The 17,512-nt window shown below is 38.4% G+C and overlaps 1 protein-coding gene and 1 pseudogene across 1 annotated transcript in view; both read right to left on the bottom strand.

The window, feature by feature from the left end:
* SIK2 (salt inducible kinase 2) overlaps positions 1–17,512 on the bottom strand; it is a 125,303-nt gene that overhangs the window by 35,140 nt on the left and 72,651 nt on the right. The window contains exon 4 of the mRNA XM_040976912.1: positions 9,049–9,210. Coding sequence (XP_040832846.1) covers positions 9,049–9,210 — 162 coding nt within the window. The remainder of the gene's footprint in view (positions 1–9,048; positions 9,211–17,512) is intronic.
* Positions 11,252–11,868, bottom strand: LOC121154104 (annotated as a pseudogene).

The raw sequence follows: 17,512 nt of genomic DNA, 5'->3' as shown, positions 1-17,512 counted from the left end.
CACCCCGCATTTAGCCTGTTACTCTGAATGTCTCAACAGCTATTTTCACAAAGACTTGTGGTCTCAAAGTTTTTTTTAAAAAGATTTGATTTATTCTTATTCTTTCTTTTTTAAAAAAGATTTATTTTAATTTTTATTGGAAAGTCAGATTTACAGAGAGAAAAGGAGAGACAGAGAAAGATCTTCTATCCACTGGTTCACTCCCCAAGAACGGCTGCAGCTGAGCTGATCCAAAGCCAGGAGCCAGGAGCTTCCTCCAGGTCTCCACAAGGATGCAGGGTCCCAAGGCTTTGGGACATTCTCTATTGCTTTCCCAGGCCGCAAGCAGGGAGCTGAACAGCAAGTGGAGCAGCTGAGATACAAACTAGTACCCATATGGGATCCTGGGATTGCAAGGCGAAGATTTAGCCACTAGGCTATCACACTGGGCTGGCAGCCTCATGATCAAGGCAGTGAACGCACACAGGCATGTGTGAGTCCTGCTCAGCAGCACCTGAAGCCTTATCCTCTGGGCTCACTGATCTCAAAGGAAGGTGTCTGTATTTATTAAAATGAATAATTTCTAATATTTATATTCCACCCTTTGCTTTATAAAATTTAGACCTAGTCTGGTTTGTGTCTCTCTTCAATTTCAACATACAAGATGGTTAACATAGTTAATTTACTCTGCTTGAGCAGTTAGATATTCAGAAATGTACCTATCCTGACTACATAAGCACATGTGGCATCTACATACTGATACCACAGTGTATCCCAAAGTTACATAGAATTTATTTTAAATTAGAAATTTTAGAAAATATTCAAGGAGATGGAAAGAAATTTACCCTAATTTCACCATCATAACATATACACGTATCCAATCATCACAATATACCCCACATATACAACTGAAATTTAAAGATAAAAAGCTCTGCCCTGCAAAGGAAACACTTACCAAAGTAAAGAGGCAGCCCAAGAATGACAGAAAATATTTACAAACTATAATATGACAAGGGATTAGTAACAAGAATATATCAAATACATACAAAAATTGAAAATAAAAATCATATGCTAGTTTCAACTGATGCAGAGAAAGCATTTGATCAAATCCAACATTCCTTCATGCTAAAAACCCTAACCAAGACTGACATACAAGGAACACTCCACAACATAATCAAAGCAATTTATGAAAAACCCAATGCCAGCATCATACAGAATGAGGAAAGATTGGAAGCATTTCCACAAAGATCTGGAACTAGACAAGGATGTCCACTATCACCACTGCTATTTAACCCAGTACTGGAAATACTTGCAATTGCTATTAGGCAAGAAAATGAACTAAGGGAATTCAAATTGGAAAAAGGGGAAGTCAAACTATCTCTGCAGACAATACGATTCTTCATATAGGAGAATCAAACACTCAATAAAAACACTGCTAGAACTTATACAAGAGTTTGGTAAAGTGGTAGGGTTTAAAACAAATGAACAGAAATCAACAGCCCTAGTGTATGCAAACAACTCCAAGGCTGAAAAAGAACTAATCAGTATTGTACCCTTTAAAATAACAGAGAAGATACTGAAATACCTAGGAATAAACCTACCTAAAGATGTGGAAGATTGCTATGAGGAAAATTACAAAACATTAAAAAAACAAATAGAAGAAGACCTCAAAAAGTGGAAAACATGTCATGTTCCTGGATGAAGAGAGTCAATATCATCAAAATAACCATATTACCGAAAGCAATATACAAATTCAACGTGATTACCATCAAAATACCTAGATCATTCTTCACAAAGCTGGAAAAAAATGATTGAAAAGTTCATCTAGAAACACAAAAGACCACGAATAGCCAGAACCATCCTGAAGAATAAGAACTTCGCTGGGAGGTCACAATCCCAGATCTTAGGACAGATTATAGGGTGGTAATAATCAAGATAGACTGGTGCTGGTACAGAAACAGAAAGAAAGACCATGGAGCAGAATTGAAACATATGAAGGGAGCCCACACATGTACAGCTATCTAATCTTCGATGAAAGAACAGAAAACAACCCAGGGAATATATCCAAAGGACCTGATACGTGAGAAAGCAACATGCACCCCTGTATTCACTGCAGCACAATCAACAATTGCAAAAGCTTGGAAACAACCTAGATGCCCACTGACAGAGGCCTGGATAGAAAAACTGTGACTCATCTATTCTATGGAGTACTACTCAGCTGTTAAAAAGAATGAAATACAATTTCTCACAGCCAAATGGGCCGAGTTGGAGACCATTATGCTAAGACAAATGAGCCAATCCCAAAAGGTCAGATACCACATATTTGCTCTAATATAAGATCACTTGCAAAAAAAAAAAAAAATCTCAATGCTGACGTGGCTAGGGGTTGTTTGGCTCATCTTATGGAATGGCTCTTTCTTGTTTCAATTTGCAGTTTTGTAGTGTCAAATCTAATTGTTTTTGCTGTAAATCTTCTTTCACATTTTCTAGTTATCTGTATCTCTCCCAAGAAGTTCTTGTGATTCATTAATTGATCATCCATAAGAGATGGATTGCTTGTAAGCATTGTTTTGCTACATATCATGAGTAATGAAGGTCTAGAATTTAACTGTAATTCCTTCAGCACCAGAAGTCACATTCTAGTATCTATTCCTACAGAAGATTTGCGATTTCCTGTTTTTACCACTTTTATGATGCATTTTTATTTTTGTAGCATGTTTGTTAATTTCATGTTGATGAAATTTATTATTTTCACCCTGTTGTGGACTGTGCTACTGGTTCTGTAGTTTAGGGGATATATAATGGGAAGTGTAGCAGAGACTTGTATGTTCAGATATGGAGACAGAGTGCTGTGTGTCTCTATGCATACAGACCAGAGATGCACTCCCAGTGGAAGAATTCAATTCATCCTAACAGTAAGATGATGGAGTCTCTGACAATGTCCATGCCTACATTGTCGGGAATCACTTCCATAACAGCATAACTGTTCATGAAAGACATCTGCTGTAAAAATAGAGGGAAGATCAGTGGGAGTTCGTGGAACTATATCATAAAACAAATTAAAATATTTTTAAATGTAAAAAGAAAGAAATTATAAGAAACTCTAATAATTCCATACAAATCCCATAAATAATGTGATTTAAAAACAGCAACAGACTTACAAATTTTTTCTTTCAAAAAGACATACAAACGGTCAATAAGTATATGAAGAAAACACTGGACACCACTAACCATCATGGATATGCTAATCAAAACTACAATGAGGGAGGAAAGAAAGAGGGGAAGAGGAAGCGCCACTAGTATCTCAGAACTACACAGAATCTGTTTTTCTGTATTAATATTACATTAAAATGAGAACTGGTAAAAATTCTGTTGCAGTAATAATCAATTTGCTGTGATCCTGAGACTCTAATTTATTACTAAAGTCCTTTAAATAAAAAAACTACAATGAGATATCACTTCATTCTAGCTGGACTATTATCAATAAGATAGAACAGGTGCTAGTGAGGATGCAGTAAGTGAGGAACCTGATTATTTTTGGTAAGGATGTAAATTAGTGCAGCCATTGTGGGAGAGAGTATAGCAACTCCCCCCAAAATTAAAAATAGGACTGTGATATAGTCTAGCAATCCTACTGTAGGATATTTAACTAATAGTGAAATCAGTCTATCAAAGAGACATCTGCATTCCAATGTTCATTGCAGCTCAATTCACAACAGCCAAGACACACAGGAGACAACCTTAAGCGAGTATTTGCTGACAAATGGATAAAGAAAATGTGGTGAATATATACAAAGGAATATGACTTAGCCATAAAAGAATGGAATCTTATCATCCGCAACAACTGGCTGTAGTTGTTAGGTAAGACAAGGCAAATACAGAAAGACAGGCACCACAGGATACCACTTAATGTGAGAACTGAAAGGTTGATTTCATAGGAACGAGTAGGATGAAGCAGCTGGGGGGAACAGGTGGAGCAAGCAGTGGAGAAATGTTGATTAACAGGTACTGAATTACAGTTCAATATGAGCTAAGAAGTTCTAGTGTTCTATTGCAGAGCAGCGTGATTACAGATGATATTGCATTGTATATGCATAGTTTAAAATGTTAGAATAAAAGATTTTAGATGCTTTCAACATGAAAAATAAAAATGTTTGAGAAATGCTTACCCTAATTTAAACACAATTTTTTTTACATGTGAAAACATTTCATGGCACTTCGTTAAGTATGTGCAGTTTTTATGTATCAGTTAAAATGAAAAAGATTTTTATAAGGAAGCAGGAAAACATAATTTGAATGAATAATTTAGCATTTTATTATGGATTCTTCCAATTTCTTTTCCTGTATTAGATGCTTTTAGAATTCAACAATTATCAAGAGGTCAGGAAATAATCTGTTTACAGATAAGTACGACTGTCAAAAACTTACAAAAATCTGCAGATTAAAATAAATACCCTAGGGTCTGGCACGGTAGCCTAGTGGCTAATGTCCTTGCGTTGCACGCCCTGGGATCCCATGTGGGTGCTGCTTCATGTCTTAGCTGCTTCACTTCTATTCCAGTTCCGTGCTGGTGGCCGAGGAGGGCAATCAAGGATGGGCCAAAGCCCGGTCACTTAAGGAGTGAACCACCAGATGGAAGATCTTTCTCTATATATCTCCTCTTTGTATATCTGATTTTCCAATAAAAATAAAACAAATCTTCAAAAAAAATGAATAAATAAATATCCTAGATGAATTCCTTAAAGATACTGGAATGCATCTAAACATTTTGTGGCATTTGGAATCCTCCATGAGCTAAGCCCTGCCTACCTGCCTTGGCTCTTTTTTTTTCTTACTGATTTATGAAGTTACTTTTATATGAAAGGCAGAGTAACAGAGAGAGACAGAGAGAGAGAGAGAAATGGATCTTTTTTTTTTTCTAAAGACTTATTTATCTTTATTGCAAAGTCAAATATACAGAGAGGAGGAGAGACAGAGAGGAAGATCTTCACTCTGAAGGTTCACTCTCCAAGTGACCACAACTGCCAGTGCTGTGTCAATCCAAAACCAGAAGCCAGGAACTTCCTCTGGGTCTCCTACACTGGAAGGCTTTGGGCCGCCCTCAACTGCTTTCCCAGGCCACAAGCAGGGAGGCAGGATGGGAAGCGGGGCTGCTGGGATTAGAACCAGTGCTCACATGGGATCGTGGCACAATCAAGGCTAGGGCTTTAGCTGCTAGGCCACCATGCCAGAGAGAGAGATCTTTCAACTGCTTGTTCACACCCCAAATACCACAACAGCCAGAGCTGAACTGATTTGAAGCCAGGAGCTTCTTCCAGGCTTCCCACACAGGTGTAGGAGCCTAAGGACTTGAGCTGTCTTCCACTGCTTTCCCAGCCCATAAAGCACGGAGCTGGACTGAAAGTGGAGGAGCTGAGACCTAAACCTGTGCCATAAGCGATGATGATGGTGGAGGCTTAACATACAGCATCATGATGCTAGCTCGTAGGCTCTTTTCCTATCATTCTTCTCTGATACAGGCCTGTTATTTTTCTAAACACTCTCGAGTTTTTGCTGGTCCGACTTTGTACGTACAGAACCATCTACTTGCAATAGCAACTCCATCCCCTACTGCTACCTTTCCTTCTCTTTCTCTCCATCTCCTTGACCTCAGTCCCACCACAAATAATCCGCGAATCCAATCTTAGGTAAGAATTTCCCTGAGTCTTCCAATCAAGGATCAAAGAGTCAGTCTTTGTTTTAACTCCACAGCCTTGAAAACAATGGTCATTTTATGTTGCACTTACAGATTTTGTAATTTACCTGATTAACTCCCTGGGGTAAAAGGTTTTTTTTTTTTTCCCATTGCTATTGTTTCTGTGTTGAAGTATATAAATGACCAGGGCTTATCAGAGGGGCATATTAGATATTTAACAAATATTTGGGGTTTGAGGTTATTCAAGATGCAGAGAGAAAAATGTTGGTAAAATATATTTGAGTGCTTATATATAATCTCAACCTGTGAGGAGTAGCAGCAGAGACACTGAATGCACAAACAGGAGGGAATCCAATGTGTAGTTGGTGAGTACCTCTTGAGGAATGATTGGCAAATGTTTGGAAACTTCAATATGGTAGACAAGAAGAAATAATGACATGGTTAGAATGGCCTAAATTTGAATTAGAGATCTCTCACTGTGTCGCCTTAGCAAATTATTTATTCTTTTTGAAACCTGGCAACTGCAATGCTTATCCTAAGGCTATTGTGAAGATGAAATGATTTAAGTACCTACATAGCACTTGAAAGCAGTAAGGGCTCAATTCAATGCTGGTTGTTATACCAGCTTAACCAAAGAAGACAACTTTGGCTGTATGATTTTGTTTCTGCCTTCTAAGTAATTACAAGGTCACAAAGTTTAGGTATTAAAAATTAGGAACAAAAAGAGTAACCATATCAAACCAATCAAATCCCTAGACAACACATAATGACATTAGAAAACTTGAGATAATTTATTTCTACAGTAGGCTAGAATTACAGTAGAACTATCATTGTCAGGCAAAGGTTGGCTATAATCTTAGCGCAACATTTTGTAATTTTACATTTAAAGTTACTTTGGTATCTTCTTTACAACATTTTAAAGTAACATGGCACTCTATTTCTTAGCTCATATGTCACACTTGTAAGCCTTTCTCTGCCTAAAGAATCCCAGAATACCATTGAGGTATTGTTTCTGTAATTTTTTTTGTTTTGGTAATAAAGGAATAGAAAGGTGAACTGGATTTCCACCTTTTTCTACCAAAAAAAAAAAAATCCAAAATCCAAATAAGTGCACTGTAAAAAATAAGCAAAAAGGAGAGAACCAAGTAAAGGCAAATAAAAAAGCTAAAGAGGAAGATGAGGGACTGGCATGGAGGCATAGCAAGCAAGCAAATCCTACGTATAGCCCACAGCCCACACATGTGCTTGTCCTAGTCCCCACTGTTCCACATTATAAACAGCTTCCTGCTAATGGCCTGGGAAAGCAGGTAGGATAGCTTAAGGCCTTGGGCCACTGCACTCCAAATGGAGATCTAGAAGAAGTATCTAGCTCCCAGCTTCGGCTGGCTCAGCTCTGGCTGATGCGGCCATTTGGAAAGTTAACAGGCAGAAAGAAGATCTCTCCTTTTCTGTTAATTCTCACTTTCAAGTAAAATAAAAACATTTTGAAAAAAAAAAAGAGGAAATGAGACAAAAGCATAAATGGAAGAAATGAACATGCATTTTACAAAACAGGAAAAACAATCACAACTTTACAACAAAGAAGTCCACATAGCAAATTAACTTAAAATACTTATTCAATGTTATTATTTAAAAATAACAAAGTACAAAATGGAAAAGCCACATGGTGTCCTATAACATAACTAATACTAAATTTAAAATAAAAGGAGTTAATACTATTTACTAAGACGAAAACAGATGGGAACTGGCATAGAAACAAATCAGTTAAATGCACAAATTAGGTTAACTGATAACAGATACTGCAGTACAGGAAATCAACAGCTTCTCCCCAACTTTTTGAATTTAGTGAATATTCCTTGCAGGTAGTCATGCAATAATATCTTGGTTTGCTCCTCTCACCTGTGTGTTCATTGGCTACCCTCAGACTACAGAACAAAACATCACTACTTGTAACTTTGCTAGCCTTTGAACCCACGTCTCTAGCCATGGGTGGGCAGTAAGTAGCCTACAAATTAAGACACGGCATGACACGGCCATGTCTCACAGTGGAGTAACTGAGTTTCACATATGGCACCAGCTGCTGCCTCTGGCTTCCTGCTGATGTACACTCTTGGAGCTAACAGGTGAAGGCTCAAGTAGCTGGGTTCCTGCTACTCATGTGGGAGACCTGGATTGAAGGCTTGGCTCTAGGATTTGGCCACTGGGGGACTTTTAAAGAATCACAGAGAAGAGACAGAGGGGCTTTCCATCTGCTACTTTACTCCCCAAATGACCACAATGGAAGTGAAGCAGCCAGCACTCAAACTGGCACCCATATGAGGTGCTTGCACTGTAGGCAGAAAATGAGCATGCTAATACTATCACACCAGCCCCCAAAATGAAATAATTTAAAAAACCTGTAACCAAAATGAATCTTGCCTTCTACACTTTCAACCTCTATTGCTGCTGCTCCAGTTTAGATCTATATGTCTTCATTAGAGTGTTATGTTAGATTATTCATTAATCTTTCTTCAGTGTCATCAACATTTCCCATTTACTTTAACTCTGCTGCCGAGGCACACTGCTAACACAAAAATCCAACATCTTATTCAAATCCCACTTTATCTCCATGTATAACCTAATATTTCAATAGGCTAAGACTTCCTATTCTCTAGAATCAAATCCAAAATCTTCTGTTTGTTTAACTACACCATCACAACAGTTTGTGCACTTTCTTTATGGCAACTACCATACTATATTTTTTTCAGCTCTAATTGAAAAATAGAAATTGTATAAATTCAGGGTGCACAGTGCTGTTCTGACATACACTGGGAAATAATTTCCACACATCAAAATAGTGTGTACCCAAAATGGTGTAGTACCCATACATAAATGTTTATTGCATGATTGACTTCTGACTGCGTGGTTAAAAAATTCAGGATAGAAAATTTAAATCTTCTACAATTGTGTAAATGCTGAGAGGCAAACAAGCAAAAATGATCTTTAACTTTACTCTCCATGTTTTAGATAAAAGGTCTCAAAATTGTTTATCAGAGCAAGGCGAGGTGCATCTTTCTTCTGTGACCTCACTGTAGCTAACAGCTACATCCCTGAGAGCAGGTTGGGACACCAGAGGCCTACGCTGCTCTTCCTCTCACCACACTTCCACTTCAACAAACACATCTCTTCTGGCGGGGCCCTCTCAACTCTGAGATGCCCATGAGCCTTCAGGTACAGCCCTGCCACTTGAGGATGAATTTCCCTCCCTTTTCAGTTCCTCACAGACACACTTTGAGAAAGCTCAATGTCATCAGGTAGAAACGCCCTGAATCTGCACCTGTAGGTGTGTTCCCACACCCATCAGATCACGGGAGAGGCAGCCGTGTCCCAGTTACCTGCTATTTTGATGTTCATGTTGTTGTCCAGCAGGAGATTTTCGGCCTTGAGGTCACGGTGCACAATCTTTCGACCATGACAATAATCAACAGCAGACAGGATCTGCCAGAATTTTCGCCTGGCTTCAGACTCATTTAATCGGCCATGATTAGCAAGATAATCTGTGAAAGAGAGAAATGAAAAGCACAATATAATAATCTCATTATTGGTATTTTGGGATTTATTTTCTTCAAAAAGCTTTTATTTATTTTTAATGAACAAGGATAAGTGTTTCAAATAACATCCTGCTTTCCAAGTTCCTCGCTTTTGGAGAAGAATCATATTTCAATGGAGTCCAGATAAAACAATGTCCCAGACAATACCAAGTGGCTACTGTCACAAAAATCACAAAACTAAAAAATATGCTATAACAATTAATTTATTTTTACTTTATTTCAGGGTGATAGATAGAGGAAGAGAGAGAGACAGACAAGAAGAACAAGAGTGGCATGAGAGACACAGAGAGAGAGAGAGAGAGTGTGTTCCATCCATTGATTTACTCTCCAGATGCCCCTAACAGACAGGGCTGGACCAGGCCAAACCCAGGATAGGATACTCCATCCAGGTCTTCCATGTGAGTGGTTGGGGCCAACGTTTTGGGCCATGATTTTCTGTCTTCCCTGGCACATCAGCATGGAGCTGGATCTGATGTGGCACTCCAACAAGGGATGGTAACATTACAAGAGGCAGACTAACCCACTATGCCACAATGGTGGCCCCTCCACAGCCAAAAGCCAGAAACTCAATCCAGGTCTCCCACGTGGGTGGGGTGGTAGCAGCACAGCTGAGTCTTTGTTTCTGCCTCCCAGGGTCCACATTACCAGGAGGCTGACATCAGGAGCTGGAGGCAGAGAATGAACACAGGTACTCTGAAGTGGGACATTGGGTCCACCCTGGCGTCTTAACTACTAGGTGGCTGTTTGCTCCCGTAGATATTTTAAAATATTTAACAGTAAGCAGTTCAGCATGAAGGCTCAGAAGCAGACTGACTAGTTCTGATTTTGTTTTCACTCTTGGTAACTGGAATCATAGCCTTCGAATCCTCAATTTGCTGATCCCAAAATAGAGATAACAGAATTTACCTTATAAGGTTATGTGCAGATTAAAGAAAACAAAATTTGGCTAATGAATGATTTAATATGTGAAAGTCTTCAAAGTGTTTGCTGCTATTAGTTGAACTGTAATTATCACTAGTGCTGTTGTATTACCAAGGGCTGACTCAGGTTACATTTTTTCCTTAACTGCTCTCTGGATCCTGTGATAAGGTTTCTGTTTCACACCCAATGGAAATTGCTTTCAGGTTATTGACAACTGCCCTAGACTAAAATCGCTACCTTTTCTCAGTCCTTACTTTCTAAAATAACCTTCCAATTATATTGAACATTTACTTGGTCTCAAAAGGAAACACTTCTTCCTAGTGATTATTTATCTGGTTTTCCTCCATCCCTTTCACCAACAAGCTCTTGTTTCTCTGCTAACCCCATGAGACTACCACAGTCCGGGCCAGATCTTTGCATTTCTTTTGCTATAGTATTTCCCTTCAAGAATCAATCTAACCAACCTAGCTTCTGATCTGCATTATTCTTAGCCGAACATTGTTAGTATTTTTTCATAATCTTTCTCAGGAGTGCCTCTTTAGTCATCTCACCCAAATGATACCTTAACACTTAGATCCAGGAACTTCTGTTTACTCTGTTGAGAGCCCGTGAAAACTAACATGCATACAAATTCCATTTTGTATACAATTTCAAGGAGGACTGTAACATCTTAGGTCAGGAAATTCTGCCCCGGAGGATGGGGGTGTTTGTGTTCCATTCACTACTTAGAATTTTTATAAAAATATATACAGATTTTCCCAGCATATTTGACCTTCTAAGTGACTTCACTGCCTACCTATATACAGATTTTTTTTTTCTACCATTGCAATGTTATCAAGATTGAGCTCTTCTCTTTAAACATTTCATCACCATCCTCGAAGTCACTACTATCCTATAGTCTTTGAACCTTGGAAATTTTGTGGTCCTTTACAATTCATATATATGACCACCAATGAATACTAACATTGGTAGTGCTGTGGTTTTCAAAGTATGTCCATAACTGAAGTTTTCATAACTATGCTCCAAGCTGTACAAATTTTTAAAACTGCCATTTTAAATTTTTTTTTACAACTACACCAGTTTATTTACTTGTTTAAAGCTTGCTTGCACATAAGGTGTCTCTTGTGGCTGACACCAGGTCTTCAGGGAGCTGCGTTTTGGTTTTCTGTGCTTAAGGTTTCTCCATTGCTGCTTTTCTGTTGGGTTTGTTTTCTTTCAGGATCAAGGTGAGTACTTTCATATAAATCTTATTTTTAATTCCTTCTCTGGCAATTCTCTCCTGGATTCTTTGCTTTGCATAATTGTACCTACAGTGGAACCAGCAGGCTAAAGTCACCAAGATGAATCCTCCTACTCCAACGTCACAGGATCGTCTGATTCTACTAGTAAACAAGAAGTGTCCCAGGCCACTTACAGCAGATCCCAGTGAACCGTACAATAGAGTCCCGTGCACAGGGAGTGTTTTTGACATCTAAAATTCCTAGGAGTTTAAAGGTCTTCCCCTTGCCGGGCTCGCTGGGCTCCGACACAGAGTCCATGGGGCATGCGCTGGGATCCGCTGTGCCGCCCCGCCCCGCCGTAAAACTGCCATTTTTATGTATTTGAAAGGCAGAGTGACAGGACAGAGGGAGACGGGAGACAGAAGACATTCCATCCACTGGTTCACTTCTCAATGCCCACAACAGAAGGGACTATGCCAGGCTGAAGCCTGGAGCCCAGAATGCCATTTATGTCTTGCACTTGAGTGGCAGGAACCCAAAGACTTCAGCTATCATCTGCTGCCTCCTGGATTTCATTAGCACGAAGATAGATTAGAAGAGCAGGTGACAGGATGTGAACTGGTACTCCCATGTGGGATGCAGGCATGCCAAGTGGTGGCTTCACTTACTGCACCACAACACCCACCTCAAAGTTTTATGCAGTATAGTTCATGTTTTTATTCTGCTTTTACATTAAAAAAATTTAAATTACATAGTACAGTGCCTGATAGATAACTACTGTTGAATAAATGTAAGCTACTATCATCATGATCATCATCACTATCAAGTGACAAATCCCTTCTGTTTCTCTAGTATAAGGGGCAAATGCCCCAGAATCTTACCAATGAAGTGGGGAAACCAAACCATCTGAGTTCCCTTAAGTTTAGGAATCCTTTTAAGCCTTACATCCTTCAGGAAGAAACCATTAGCATGCCTCAAAGCTAGAGATAAATAATTGTCCAAAAGATTAATAATTTATGCAACTTAATATTTAATGTCATGTTAAAAGGACTTAATTTGCAGTTTCTTCAATTCGCAATTTGGGAGTACAAAGGCTATTGCCAATTTAACATTTATACTTAAATAGTCTTTTAAAAACTTAGATAGCTAAATTGCATTCAGATTTTTTTTAAGACTTATTTATTTATTATAAAGTCAGATATACAGAGAGGAGACACAGAGAGGAAGATCTTCCGTCCGAATATTCACTCCCCAAGTGAGCACAACGGCTGATGCTATGCCTATCCAAAGCCAGGATCCAGGAACAACTTCTTCCGGGTCTCCCATGTGGATGCAGGGTCCCAAAGCCTTGGGCTGTCTTTGACTGCATTCTCAGGCCACAAGCAGGGAGCTAGATGGGAAGTGGAGCTGCCGGGGATTAGAACAGGCACCCATATGGGATCCCGGCACATTCAAGGCAAGTACTTTAGCCGCTAGGCCATGCCGCCAGGCCCCATTCAGATGTTCTTAACCCACAAAGATTTTTTACATGTAAAAACTGAATTTGAAGAGAAACAGTGTTTTTATAAATATGACCTTTACGAAGCCCAAGGCCGTAAGGTGGCAATCAACATTGGCTCATGTGTGCTCCTCAAAGGATTCTTAAGATCCACTGTTTCCAACCTCTGTACCCAAATCTCTTCTTCTAATGGTTCTTGCCTCTGATCAATACAAAAATGCCAAGCGAGAGAAAACCACTTCTTACTGTAGATCAGAACGCAGTCTTCATCAACTTACCTGTGCTGGTTCCTATTAATCACTTTTGGATAAAGTAACTAATTAAAGGTTCATAAAGTAAACGCATATTGCCGCCACCTGACATCCAAATATGACTAGAAATGGATTAGGTATCTGATCCATATTCAATTAAGAGAAAATTAGTGTTATCCTAATTTGAAGTATTAAATTGCAATACTCTCTATAATACTAAATTAAACTTTTAACCTTGAGACATATGAATAGAAACTACAGACTGTAAAATACTTTTTTTTCTGTTTGTTTTTGTAAGCGCATAATCATTTCAAATTGTGTGTTTGACAAAAATTAAGGAAATTGTTGCCTCTGGTATGGCAATTTAACTGTGCTTTCAGCAATTTCTCTACATTAGACTGCATCTGTTAAGTCTCTGCATCAGTTTCAAGCCATGTGGAACTACTGAAGCAAACTATGTTCTTCTGAGAAGTAAAACGAGCTTTTAGTTATGCAATTTAAAGCTTTTAAGGTTATTAAAAATGAAATGCATGACTGTATCTTCAAGTTTTCAGCAACAATGAAAAGGAAATACAGTAGATTTTTTTTCTACATAAAGACCAATAGGTTGTAACATAGTATTAAGATGACAGCAGACACAAACAGATGAGTCCAAAGGTTTTTCATAAATTTAGCAAAATATGTTAAATGCAATGCATTTCTGGACTTGTTTATTTACAGAGATTTCAAAATACAGTAGAAGTAAATTCTAGAGTCAGACAGGCCTGTCTTGAATCCTGTCTGTATTGCTGAACTGCTATGTGACTTAGTCAAGTGATTTAGTTCCTGAACGACTATGATTTCTCAAAAATAAACCTCAAGCTTTCTACTTTAGTGAGGGCCATAAGTTAAGCTGCTCTGCATATAAATTCTTTTTCCCCACTTGTCTTTTAATTTTATCAGCCCTTGGGATGAGGGAGAGGATTGGAGGGATTATGGACTTGAGGAGCAGGTGGGAGGCACTACCTCACTCAGGAGACACTTAGGTTCCTCCACGGCTTCAAGGTGGGGTTAACTGGAGGGAGCAGAGAGGTCTTTACTCAGTAACTCAGCAAGAAACAGTGGGTCCATGGACAGTTGGAGGCAGGGTAGCACTGCTCTCCACGGGACCAGTTTCTGAGGTCGGAGTAGCTGTGGTCCCAGAGGAATTACCCGGGAAAGTGAGCTAAGGCCATTCCTTCCTCCAGGAGCAGCCACAGTTGGACAGAGATCACATACAGCTGAATTATAACTTGATGGCAAAGACGCCTTGCAATGGGGTTTTATTCTGTATCTATACTATTGGCCTCTGTGTACACACAGCAATTTATCTTGTGTCTTGAGAATATCATGCTGTCTGCAATGTCTCTAACAATAGTAGTTACAACATGAATTATACATTAGGGAAAAAATTCGTAATTTTGATTCTGAAACATTCTTTGTACATGGTTTTCATTTACATAACAAGGAACGTGATTTTTTGGATCAGCTTCCACATGTGTACGCATCACTAAACACACACACACATACACACAAAACACCACTCTGTTAACATTTGTGCTTCTCTTTCACTTCTCTAAGGCTCTACCTTGAGCATTATATTTCTCTCCTCCTCCAAAATTCATTTTTTCCCCTTTGCTGTAACTTGAGTCTCATTCCTGTACATACTGCTGCTAAGATCTTACAAGTTTGAGGTCTGAGGGACACCTGTAGGAAAATGGAAACACTGGGACCAGTGTCATGGGGTTTTGGATCAAGCAGCTATAGGCCATCTGATACTGGAGCCTGGGTTTGAGTTCCATTTGTCCTGTTTCCAAACCAGTTCGATACTAATGTACCTGGCAACGTAGAGGAAGATGGCCCAAGTGCTCCGGCAGCTTGTCATCCTTGTGGGAGACCCAGATGAAGTTCCAGGCTCCTGGCTTCTGTAGCCACTCAAGCAGTGAATCAGCAGATCAAAGATCTCTTTCCCTAACTCTCCCTCTCTATTACACTGCTTTTCACATACAGAAATATTTTTATTTAATTAAAGGAACACTTTTTCCAACACCTTGGTTAAAACCAGTTACAGGAGAGTAATGTGTAAAGCAGCACAGGGCCACCCAGGATCCTCAACTGTACTGACTCTTTCCAGGTCAGAATCAAAGCACAATGCTTTCCCCCTCATGGACTCAACTTAAGGAAGAAAACTAAACTACTTTGAACTTAAAGGTTAACAATCATCCATTTATTCATTTACTCAACAAATATTTGAGTAACTTCTTTGTGTCAGTCACTATGCATAACACTTTGTTCTAATCAGATCTTTATTTCTGAGGAGAAAAAACAATACCTAATTAGATAAACAGAAATAATAAGAACTGGGTACAATGTATGCCAAGGAAGCAGGGTGAACAACTGGAACGCATCTGGGGAGGCTTCTATAGGTAGTGTGATCAGGAGAAGCTTCTATGAGAATGTCCTATTTCCATAGAGGAAAACAATTCCGCTAGGATAAGACGCAGCCAAAGGAGACCATAGGAGCACAGACAGCAGGGCAAGGGGGCAGGCATGAGATGAAACTGAAGCAGAAGTCAAACTCAACATTGATTAATAGGCCTAAGGTGGGAGACTGTATTTTGAAATTTTTTGAAGACAATGTAAATGGTTAAAGTAGGTGACAGATAACTATACTTAAGAAGCATCTGAATTGAACTCCACATTAAGAAGTCATAAAATTATATTAAGCAAAAATTAAAACAAAAAAAACACGATTTTTAAGCCCCTCTACAGGAATGGTATTCATCGTTGATGTGGGAGACACAAGTAAATTTCAGTCCTAAATGCAAACAAATTGATAACACTAATCTGACAGAGGTTAAATAGTAAAAACTTCAATGAGCACTTCAAGAAATTATGGAAGACACGTTATGAGGCAATACTGGTTTACAGACAAGACGAGATACTGTTTGATATACTATAAACTCTCTTAATAGTTCCAGAACAACAGTTGGATTTTCTTACTAGCTTTGATATATATGTAGTAATGTTTCATTAACTGTCTCAGAACTGTATTTTAGGCAGTGACTAAAAAAAAAAAATCAGATGAATAGCTTGAAGAAGTGCCTGGAGTCCTATTTAATATTTCCTGATGATGATGTCATCTCAATGGCTTTAAACATTGCAGACAATCTCTCAAACAGGCATCTTCATCCCACCTATTTTGTAATTTCAAAAGGAGCTGAAAGTCTGCTGTGAATTATTTCTGAGTAATGAATATGACTGGACTGCTGAGTCAATCTGAGATAAACTACTAGATGTTGTGAGCTATTTACTCAATCTATGGTAGTGTTATAATAATATTTGTAAATGCAATCTGGTCACACTTCTAACACATTCTTTATACAGATAAATACATCCAGATAGCTATTTTGATATGCAATTATTTCTTAAGAAATATATCCCAAAGAACAGACTATGGCTTACCAAACCATGAAATTTTTCTGTATTAGGACACAAATGTCCAACTTGGAGAATAAGATAATGATGAAAGAATATCTATTACTTTTAGTATTTTCATTTCTGTACAGTGGTATTTTAAAGATGATTGTCTAAGATGTTATTATGCAATAATAAATCAAAGAGCAAATACATCTCTTATTTCTTCAAGCAATTCTTTGAGTTGAAACAACAGAAAATAAAGTCATGCTGAACTGTCTAATTAAGAAATGGAACTGAGGACATAACAACTGCGGACTAAGCTGTACAATTTTTCAATGAAGCTCTTGTAAAGAAGTTAGCTAAATAGCAAATCAATGTTCTTGGGTAGACAAGTTAATAAATAGTACTAAGTATCTGCTCTAGTATTTAGAAACCAAAAAGACATCCAGTTCAGTGACAAACTGGTATTACAAGCGTGAAAGATTTTTAGGGTAGACAAGTGCTACCTTTTCTTTGCTCCACATCATTATTCATTCATACTCCTTGTCATGTAACTCTATGATGCCTCCAAACAGGGCAGGCAAATGTGTGCAGTTTAATCTCCTATGTTTCTACCACGAGAAGAGCATGTCTAGAGTGAAAAATGTGCTGCAGATCTGAATCCAAACTATAGCTCAACATGGAGTCCTCCTGGATGACTCACAGACAAATCAAGGGATTATGGCAGTTGTTTGTAATGTAACATCACAGCAGAAATAAAACTGGCACAATTTTTAATGTTGGAAAAAAGTGGCTTGGCTATAAAACTCAAAATTATAAAAAGAAATGCTTTGAACTCTTGCCACATTTAAATAAATGATTGTAGTATTTTGTGTTCCTTAACTATTACATACTTATATAATTTTTTAAAAAAGATTTAC

Source organism: Ochotona curzoniae, unplaced genomic scaffold, assembly GCF_017591425.1.
Source record: "Ochotona curzoniae isolate NIBS_2020 unplaced genomic scaffold, NIBS_Ocur_1.0 contig_2723, whole genome shotgun sequence".
Lineage (NCBI taxonomy): Eukaryota > Metazoa > Chordata > Mammalia > Lagomorpha > Ochotonidae > Ochotona > Ochotona curzoniae.
This window is presented reverse-complemented; position numbering and strand designations above follow the sequence as displayed.